Below are 10,346 nucleotides of genomic sequence, written 5' to 3' on the forward strand. Positions count from 1 at the left end.
CGGTTTATTTGGGTAGCTTCTCTCTTTCAGGTGCCTTCCCCACGTGTGGGTGCTCACACCTGCGTGCCTACTGCCACCCCCTAAAAATAAAGCCAAGTAAAACAAAAGACAGAATAAAAATACTTAAGGTAACGGGGGCTGCAAACACATCAGCTCTCAGTCTTGTGGACTAGAAGCTAGCTAATTAAGGATCCAGCATTTCCCGCTAATGGACCTCCAGGTGCAGGGAGAAACTGGAAAAGGAAGGAGTGGCCTGGTAGTTGAGATCCTGACTTCCCCACCCCAAGGTAAAGAGTCTTGAGATTCTTGACCATACGTCTCCCGATAGGTAGCTTATTGACCTAGAAGGCGAGGCAGGCTTCTTGGCCTTACCTTTGATTTCCAAGACCTTTGGACAAATCAGGTACAAGGCCCCTCTTTGATCCATGCAACTTGGTCCAAGCAGGTTCTAATTACGTCATCCTTAGTGAGTGTCAATTTTTGGAAAAGTCCCATTTAAAATCAGCAAATAAAAAACTACCCGGTATTTTGCATAAGAGAACCTGACGTCTGTGAGCAGACAAAGATATCAATAATCCAGACACAAGACCATTTGAGGAAGTTGGCATGGTGAAAAGGTCTTGAGATGACACGGTCTCCAGATTACAGAAAGTTTAGCTATTTAGAAGATTTTTGTCAATCGGAAAAACCCGAGTAACAAAACCAGTCACAAGATTCATTCACCGGCAAAATTAAAAAGTGATTTCAAACTTGTGATCGATTTAGTCATTTCCAGTTTCTTCTCTGAAGTTTCTCTGGAGAAAAGTTACTTTAAAACCCATCATGATGAAGTTCATTAAAGTTTTAATTTCTTTATAGAGAAGGGTTATACAAGGTTTGTATTCCCACGTACGTACACACACACACACACACACACAAAGATCCCAGGACACTGGCAACAGCTGGGGAGCTGGTGTTAGGAGTTTCGGCTTTGTCAATCTCTGGTTTGCAGAATGAATGCACATTATGCACATCTACGGGAAGCTAGGCATGTTACGGAAAAAAACCAAGCGTGTGCTGCTACCATAATATTAAAATGACTTCTGTGGGGGTTTCAACTCATGTTGGTGCAGGAACACACACTGTTGTGATTGCATAGTGCCTAGGACAGGGTCCTGGTATGTGACTGGTGCTCTCCATTACAGACTTCTGCACCGATGCAACTGCACCAGTACAAAACCCAGTACAGAAGTGTTGCTTGCACCAGGGTGAAGATTCTTGCTTTTAAACATGGTAGGTCACACTGCTGTGGCTACAAGTGCCAGCATGTCTAATGAAGACAGCCCTTTGCGTGCTAGGATCACAGTTCAGACTCCCGTTGCCCTTTCAACAGGGGAAAATAAAACATGAAGCAGAATGAGGAGCTGTGTTCCTCAGGGCTGGTCTACACAGACTTGCTTCTGATTAACTGTTCCTGTCAACAGTGTCCCCCACAGGCATTTAATAAGGAACAGCTATTGTGCTTTAAATTCACACCCTACCTTTATCCACATTAACTTCCCAGTGCAGACAAGCCTTATGCTGGGTTCTAGTTTTAGGGGGTTGTAATTCCTGGGATTGCATAGCTCTTAGTAGATGAACAGAAAGGAAGTCTTTTAATTATCTGTAATTAAATCTAAAGGAGTAACACACCTAAAAGTGTAAAATAAAGTGTTTCACTTCATCTTTCTATCCTTACCTGTGAAGAGGGGGCTGAAAGCAACCGGAGAAAAGGCACTTTGAGTTCTTGTCAATCGGGGTTTCCTATTGAGAAAGAGAAAGAGCTAATGAATGAATACAGGAAAGTAGCAATTCTTCCTCAGCTCTGGAAAAACCGTTCAGCTTGATCTTCTGAAAAGCTGGTAGAGCCCAGTCACTACACTTGCAATGCAGTTTAAGATTTATGAGAAAACGTATGCCAATATTAAGCCAAACCTGCTTTAGAAAATGTAAGTACAACCACCAATACACAAAGCTAAGTCTCAGTCTTCATATCACGTCTCTAAATGGATAAGGAACGGGTTAATTTCAGGAGGAAAGTCAGTTAGAGCAAATATACTCCAACTGGAGTCGTGCAGCCTATTTAAAACGGAGCTAATTCTTTCCCTAGGTTGGCCATTACATCAAGATGCCTTAGTGAAACACGGATATTTCCATGTAGCTGAATGGGCTTAAACGCATCTCTAAGGACGCCCGTAAAATTTCCTTTCCAAAATTTACTTAGTATGAGGCCTACAAATTTAGCCACGTACTACCACTACCCAGTGAAAATTAGCCTGTACTGTATCCTTGACTGAAGCACCCTGAAGGGCTTTGCACGGTTGGGTATGATCACCAATTAACATAAAAGAAACCAAGGCAGAGTAGCAGTGACTTGCTCAAGATCCAAGTCCATTGCAGAGGTGGGAATTGAAACTCAGCAGTCTCCCTTCCAAGGCTCTCGTCTAAAAAATCTAGCTCTTTGTGCAAGAGGTGATCTTGCAACAGTAACGACAGAGTTAAAAAAGTGGTCAGAATTCTCTAACTTGATCCCTTGCTTTATACTTGAAAGGACTATTTATAGCGAGCCCAACCACAATGGTATCTGAGCACAGCCAATGCTGACCATGAACTGTTGTTTAAAAAAAAAAGCCTCCGACAGGCAGGCCAGCTGGCCTACAACCTCACAGGAAGCAGTTTTTTGTCCCACAACAAATAAAGAAGCTAGCCTGTTTAAAGCTTGCTGTGCAGAAGTTTAGTTTCATGCTAGAGGCTGCAAGGCAAAGTTCCTGTGTTGGGGGTAAGAAGTACATGGCTGCTACTTGAGTGTTTCCAGGCAAATCAAGCCTGTATCTTGGCCTTTGTGCAAGACATGATCTTAAAGGTGTGCTACAGAATTCTAATAAGTGTGTCTACAGTGGTAGCTCCCAGTATCGCAGACAGCAAGCTAATACTAGAGCATTGTCTTAGCAAGACTCTACCCAACTGCTGGCCACTTGAAAGATGTCAAATGCACTGCTCCGGAAATCTCCCCCCAGGCCAGATGAGTCAATTACTTAGTGCCATGCTTCACAATTTAAGAGCAGTGCCATCCAAACAAACATGTTTTTCTACATTCAGCCTTGCAACATTGACATGAAGATTTACCAACCTAGGCATAAGCTCTTCTTTCCCATCCTTACCATGATGGAAATGCCAATATTTTACTTGCCCACCCAAGAGAATCTCTCACCCTGGGCAAGTGGGATTTTACAAGGCTGACTTGGTTCCTCATGAGCTCTCTTCTCCACCTCCATTTTTAGATTTGCAAGGAGGAAGCGCTCTCCATAACCTGAATGCTTCCCTTGAATCCACTAGAAGGTTTTGCCTTTGTCCCTTGGCTATCCTAACACCAGCCCCTTAAGATGCTAGTCAGTTTCAGAGAAAGTTAGCTGTCTCCCATCTTCTGCAAAGTGTTACGCTCCACATGATATCATTTAACCAAAAAACTACAAAGAATCCTGTGGCACCTTATAGACTAACAGAAGTATTGGAGCATAAGCTTTCGTGGGTGAATACCCACTTCGTCAGACACATGTTCCAATTTAACCAAGTTATTGGAACACTGAAATCTAAGCTCCAGTTTTGTATCATCGGGCATTAAAATCTGTTAAGAGTGCAGAATATGCAAGTATAATCCTGCCTTTTCTGCAGGGCATACTCAGGTATAAAGGAGAGCAGAATTTTGTAACTTCATTGACTCTGATGGGGTAGCACAGGTGTGAAGGAAGTATTTAGTTCTATTTTTGCAAATAAGGACAGTAGTGAGAAATACTCCTACCATTTAGATACTGATCACTTTTACGGAATCACTTAAAACCAAAATAGTTTGGAATTAAACCTCTAACCATCTATTATTAAAGCCCTATTTTATCCTTAGAGGAATGAATAGCACAGAGCAGAAACATTTTGGACCTCTCTGTGCCATTACCAAAACGGCTACATTTTTACGCTACCATTCTATAATCATGTAAAAAAAAAAAAAGCACCATGTGTTATTTCTCACTTCTAGATCTGCAGTGGGGTCAGATCCAGAAATGATTCACAAGGACTGGACTCTGCTACATTTCACTATTAAACTCAAATGATCTCTTCTAACATTTCCTTTCCCTCTTCTCAAGTACAGCAATGGTCTCCAAATGATGGTGGAAAATATTAATAGTAATCAAGTGTGACCGTCAACAGAACACCACTGCATCAGTTTAACTTAATACTGCAGAAGATCCCTTAAGTGTCCTGAGGGAGCCATAAGTGGGCATTATGGTGAACATGGCAGTTGCTAAAGAATGCTAGTGATGGAATTTCCAAGCGGCTCACATGGCACGAACGGCAAGTCTGAGCATCAGATGAGCCATGTCAAACATCACAGATGACATGGCTAAGATGGGGTATCTTTAAATCATTAGAAATCAGAGGAGAGGAAAGTGTTTTAGGTTCAGTTGTCCATCAAATCAATAGCAGCTGAGACAATAGGCATGAGAACTCATATTGTTCTGTAGTAAGTCAGGACAAGGTGACATAAATCTTTTCCATTTCCAGTTTCTGTAATTGGTTCCAGACAGGCAGAGATGGTAATAAGTTAAACTGGCTTAGATCAAAGTCCTGGCCGGTCATTCCCACTGGGGTCATGTGGCACCTTCTGCATATGAATGCATAAAGGAATGTTAGAAGGGGCTGAAAAAAAGATCAGATCCTTGACCATTGGGTGGGCAGATGCTGCTGGCCAGAGCTGTATGTGAACTCTACTAAATGACAGGTTTCAGAGTAGCAGCCGTGTTAGTCTGTATCCGCAAAAAGAACAGGAAGAAGAAGTGGGTTGTAGCCCACGAAAGCTTATGCTCTAATAAATTTGTTAGTCTCTAAGGTGCCACAAGTACTCCTGTTCTTTTTGTGAACTCTACTGTAAACCAGCTATAAGACTAGGGCCACAAGCCTGCAACTGGATTCATGCAGGCAGCCTCTTGTTGAAGTCATTGGGACTCTGCGTGTGCAGATGCAGTATCCATGCCTAACTCCGCACCCACATGCTTAATATGAATGGAGCAGTGGTGCACAATGGCTTCGGAGAGCCATTTCTGTGATGCAGCATTTAAATATCAATGCTCAGGCCCAAAGGCAGGAATGTTGCCACGGGTATCCCTATATTCAGCTGCAGTCAAAGTCTACCCCAGTTCATCAGAACAGACTATTGATCTTAGATAATGGGGTCAGTTTTCCTTTTAACTTTTGCTACATTTACTAAGCAGTGTTGCAACATGGTCCCTGGAGGAATCTGAATGCTATAGATTGCCTAGACCGCAACTTCAAATACTGGGGATTCTGCTTAGCAGTAACATTTAAGAAAAAGTCGCACTGGGTAAACACCCTTCTGCAGTATAGAGACAAAACGTCTAAGCATCAGTATCTTAGAACAGGAATTATTTGGGAAGGGTGTGGGAAGGAGGAAGGGGCAGAGAGTCAGATATACGGACAGGAATCTGCCCGAAAGCTAAGTAGCAAGCCCAGGAATAGCAGCCTTTGACTGGACCAAAAGTCGACTTGGAACTAACTGGAGAAGCATTCCCCTTAGACTGCTGCAGCCTCTTCCCCAGTCCTAAAGTTAGTCTTCATGGAACTGTTTTTTCTCAAAAAGCCCTGAGCAGCGATAGAATTTGGTCAGGTCAGCCATCTGTGGCACACTTTAAATGCCATGTCTATATTAGAAAAAGTTTATTTTAACATGTTAGCTAATAGATGTTAAAACCCTGGTGCAGACAAGGCATGCTGCGGTTTTAACATGCATTCGCTGATTGAGGTAAACCCAAAGGGAGAGCATAGGATTTACCTCAAGCAGCTAACGTGTTAGAACTATAAACTGACATGTTTACACTAGACTTTTCACAAGTGTTAAAGACTCCCTTTTTCTTCTAGTGAGGACAAGGGCAAAGAACCAGCAGTCTGCACAAAACACCCCTTGCCATGAGGAACCTACAGATATAGGCATCCTTGGGAGAGCAACTCAGCTAAGCAGTGCAGCTGAATTGGTATCTTGAGAAAGGGTACCCAGCACACAAGTTAGGAAACCTAAAAAAATCTTCCATACTTTGAGGCAACTCGGGAGAAGGAGAAAAGACACCATATAATCCCAGACGGGAGGTTAAACGAACAAAATAGGGGGCAGAAGCAGCTGTAAGAACCCTGGTGCTGCCCCACTGCTAAAGCACAGCGGGTCCAGCAAATGTGGGCAATGCAGTACATGGTTCCTTGAAAGCAGCCTTTCTTCCTTCCCACATCTGCACAGAAGCAGATTGTGCACATAAGGCTGCAGACTTGGGCAGCAACCCACCACCCTAACCTACTCTTCTTCACTGGCACGAGATGGCATAAAGCTGAACTCTCTAGTAGCTAGCAATGGATGCTTTAACTACTATGTAGCCTCCTGGCAAGTAGGGGAACTAGAACAAAATACAACAGTGATGTGCCTTCTTTCCTATCCCTCACAAGGAGACCTCCATGAAAAAGTGCCCATGTGAACAGAAGGCACAGTTCAAATCTAGACCTTTTTGAGAGGGCTCGTGAAGTTCGATTCAGCACATTTAGCTAATCTTTGTTAAAATACTACCTAATGTGTGCAACAGAATCCCATGCTTCCATGTGTAAGAGTTGGAAATTGCAACAGCGGTGACCATTAAATTCTCCTACAAAAGGAAGAATCCATGTGGCAGTATGCTCTTTTTGATCAAAATCCGGTAAAACGTAACAGCTAATTTCACACCACTTTATTTCAGTTCTCAGAAATCCTAAAGACTTCCAGTTCTGGTCAATAGCAAGAACAAGGAGTGAGTGAATAAACCACAAGTACATTAGCAAAATAGTGTCATTACAAGCAAATGGAATCTCTCTGCCATCTAAGGTCCATTTATGGTAAATGGAGCTTGTAAGCCACAGTATAAAACAGCTTCAACATCCCACATGTAGAGAACCACCAAGGCTCATCTCAGGAGTGCATTAACAGTACTTAAGGCTCAAACACATTGACCAGCGTTAAGTGGTAACAAGCTGACACTGCAATGTAGCAAGAAGTTTAGGCTATATGATCTCAGATGCTAACTCATGACATCCCCTTTTAGAAGGAGCCAGTAATTTCAGTCTCCCAGCCTACACCAGTAAGAAGAGCAAGGTTTTTGGCATATTGGCTGTATAGTTACCACAAACTGGTGCTCTGGCCCACAACTCTCCAAAGGTTGTTAGGAGCGAGTAGCAAAGATGTTGGGGGATTTTCTTGCTCACCCATCATAAATTCTTAAACTACGTCCTTCTATATGCCCTCTCTTCACAAAGGACTTGCATTAGGCCAATCAATTCTCCTGGTCAAGGACTAGACTGTTTCCTGAGTCCATTAAATGCTGCTCCTGGGCTGACCAGAAACTTCCTTGAGATCTCAGCAAGGCACTCCCTGCCTCCCCACCAACAAAAGCCAAGTAATGTCACCTCTACAGCATCCCCGGCCGCAAAAACAAGCAAGTAGCCTCTGCAGCGCAATGGAAGCTTGGAACTCCAAAGCCCACATGGTAACATGGAGAGCAGAGAACAGGCCACCACATGAGCCCCTTTTGGTCCCAAATACCTCACTCCTCCTGCTGAAGCAGTTTCCTTTTGTCCCTATTAACTTATGGCTGTCACAGGAATACAAGCTCACTGGGCATGCAGAGCTCACATGTGACTATTCCTACTACAGCGCTGAATATTATTGCTGAAGTCATATTGGAAGTGGCCCAGGAGAACATAAGGCTCGTTCTTTGGACAACACTGTTCAGCTCCACAATTCTTTTCATCAATGGCTCACGAGATAGGTGCTGATTTTAGTGTCCCAGGAATAAACAAAATAGAATAGTTCAAACACTGGTTCAAAACCCTGAAGTCACCTGCTGATGGAGACAACAGTACTGTTAATATCACCAAGTCTACAGTAAAATTTAGATTGTGATACTAGTGCTTGCTAATTTTTGGACAAAAAGAGGGGGTTTGTTTAGTTGGTGTTAATGGGCCACTCTACCTTGAATGGTTGCTTAGAATGTACGCTAACAGCTTATGCTAAACACCCTGTTCCACCTCATATTTAGCTGTAATGCTTGGACTATCTTTCCCAGACCTGAAGAAGAGCTCAGTGTGGCTCCAAAGCTTGTGTCTCTAACCAATGGAAGTTGGTCCAATAAAAGCTATCACCTCCCCCACCTTGTCAATCCAAGTACAAGACAAGAGACAGCAAAGGCCAGCACAACAGGCTGCTGTCTCAGCACACTCCAAGCCTAGCCAATGTCAAGTGTTTTTTAGGCATGCCATGACTGCAGTGACTAACCAAAGAACTGCAGTTAGAAAGCTCTAGGAGTAATCAATGGCCTGATGAACTAAAGCCTTCTTCAACTAAGAAGTTCTGCCCTGAGGATGCATACACCAGATACTACAACAACACAAGAACCCAAAACCCCATGGCTCATGCTCGTGGGTATTTATCAACAACTATTCCTTCCCAGGTATGCTCCCAAAGCATTGTTAGGAGTGTATTCCTGCTTACACCTACATTTCATATGCCTGAACTCTGTTGGTGGGAACAATGAGCCCCTCAGAGCAGGGACTGAACAGCAACCAGCACGATATTGGATATACATAACCCACAACCTCCTTAGACCTTTGTGCTGAGAACACACTCATCATGGTGCATGCCTGCCCACAGAGCTGAACGGGCATGCTGTTCCATATGCATGCCAACCTCCTTCTGTCAATGACAGGAATGTATCCTACAGCGTACCCCATGCCTCTCCTGGTGAATGGACGCTAAAGCATCCTTCTGCCCCACACCATGGCACGCGTGTGCCATCTCCCATACCCCCCTCCCACCCTTACACTAAAAGCACATACTATGGCATGCAGCCTCTATATCCTTCTCCCTCCCTTGCATTAAAGCTGTACACCCTGGCATACACACACCTCCCCAGTATGGCTTCCCTGGACCCTTGCACAGAGAGCATAGGTCTGTGTGTAGGCTGGCCTCATTCCCCACACCCTTAGGCTAAGCACAGGTTGTTGCTACTCGCATGTGCCACCACTTCCATACTCTTGACATCTGCACCCACTCAGCCCTTTGCCTGGAAAACACCCCCCTAGTGCATCAAGAACATGATGGGGGCACCCCCAAAACCATTGCTCCCTCTGAGATGTCAGCATGATGCAACACAACCACTGCCCCTGTGCCCCCTGATGTCTTGTGCCCCCAGCACCTCACACCCCTGTGCTTAGTGCACCGCTGCTGTAAGCCTGCCCCTCCCAAACAGCCCCAGCCCACCCCCTCAGTGTCCCGCCCCCCTTGGGCATTCCGTGCCCCAAGCCTGCAGAGCCCACCAGTGCCTTGCCCCCCCCCCCAGCACCATAGAGCCCCCAATCCCGAGCCCTCCCCCCATTGCTGGGCCCCCTCTCGCGCCCCCCCCCCCTTACCTGCCCGAGTCCTGCTCCCGGCCCCTGGGGCTGGACACGTCGGACAGGCTCCCGGCCGAGGCGGGCAGCTCCCCCGAGCGCCTCCTGCCGGCGGCGGGCTCCCCCCCGGCCGAGGCGCCGCTGCAGCTCTTGGTGCGGAAGAAGCGGCTGAGGCGGATTTTGAGCGAGCCCTTCCTAGCGCCGGGGCCGCCTCCCCCGGGCGGCGCGGCGGGGGCGGCTGGAGGGGGCGGCGGCGGCGGCTGGGCCCGGCTCCCCGGCCTCCCTCCCACGCCGGCCCCGGCCCGGCCCGGGCTGCCCAGATCCTCCTCGGAGCCGCTCTCGGCCTCGTCGGGCTCCAGCGCCTCCAGCACCAGCAGCGCGTCGCTGGTCTCCTCGGCGGCCGGGCCCCCCGGCGCGGGCAGCAGGCTGAGGCAGGGGCAGCCGCCGCCGGGGCCCTTCCCGCCCACCCCGCGCTGCAGCTCCAGCGCCGCCAGCTGCAGCTCCAGCCCGGCCGGCGGGAGCCCCCCCCAGCGCGGGTCCCCCTTGGGCTCCAGGGCGCAGCGGTGCCGCGGGCAGAGCAGCTCCGAGGGGCCGGGCCCGTCCCCGCCCGGGCCGCCCCCGTCCCCCGCCGGGCCGCCCCCGTCCCCCGGCCGCCCCACGTTGCGGAACACCATGAGCTGCGGCGGCGGGCGGGAGCCCCTCAGCGGCGGCGGCGGGGACCCCCCGGCCGCGCCGCCCTCCTCCGCGGGGCCCTTGGAGCCGCCGCCCGGCTGCGGCCCGGCCCCATAGCCCAGCAGGCGGCTGAGCACCCGGTACGAGGCCGCCGCCGCCTCCCCCTCCCGGAGCTCGGCTCGCTGCAT

General features: G+C 47.6%; 1 protein-coding gene across 1 annotated transcript in view; it reads right to left on the reverse strand.

Annotated features, from left to right (window-relative positions):
* Nucleotides 1-10,346, reverse strand: part of SOCS7 (suppressor of cytokine signaling 7) — a 29,208-nt gene extending 18,862 nt beyond the window's left edge. Inside the window, exons 1-2 of the mRNA XM_065422820.1 lie at nt 9,508-10,346; nt 1,718-1,782 (exon numbers count right to left, since the gene is read on the reverse strand). Coding sequence (XP_065278892.1) covers nt 1,718-1,782; nt 9,508-10,346 — 904 coding nt within the window. The remainder of the gene's footprint in view (nt 1-1,717; nt 1,783-9,507) is intronic.

The sequence above is a fragment of the Emys orbicularis genome, chromosome 25 (genome assembly GCF_028017835.1).
Source record: "Emys orbicularis isolate rEmyOrb1 chromosome 25, rEmyOrb1.hap1, whole genome shotgun sequence".
Taxonomy (NCBI): Eukaryota; Metazoa; Chordata; order Testudines; family Emydidae; genus Emys; species Emys orbicularis.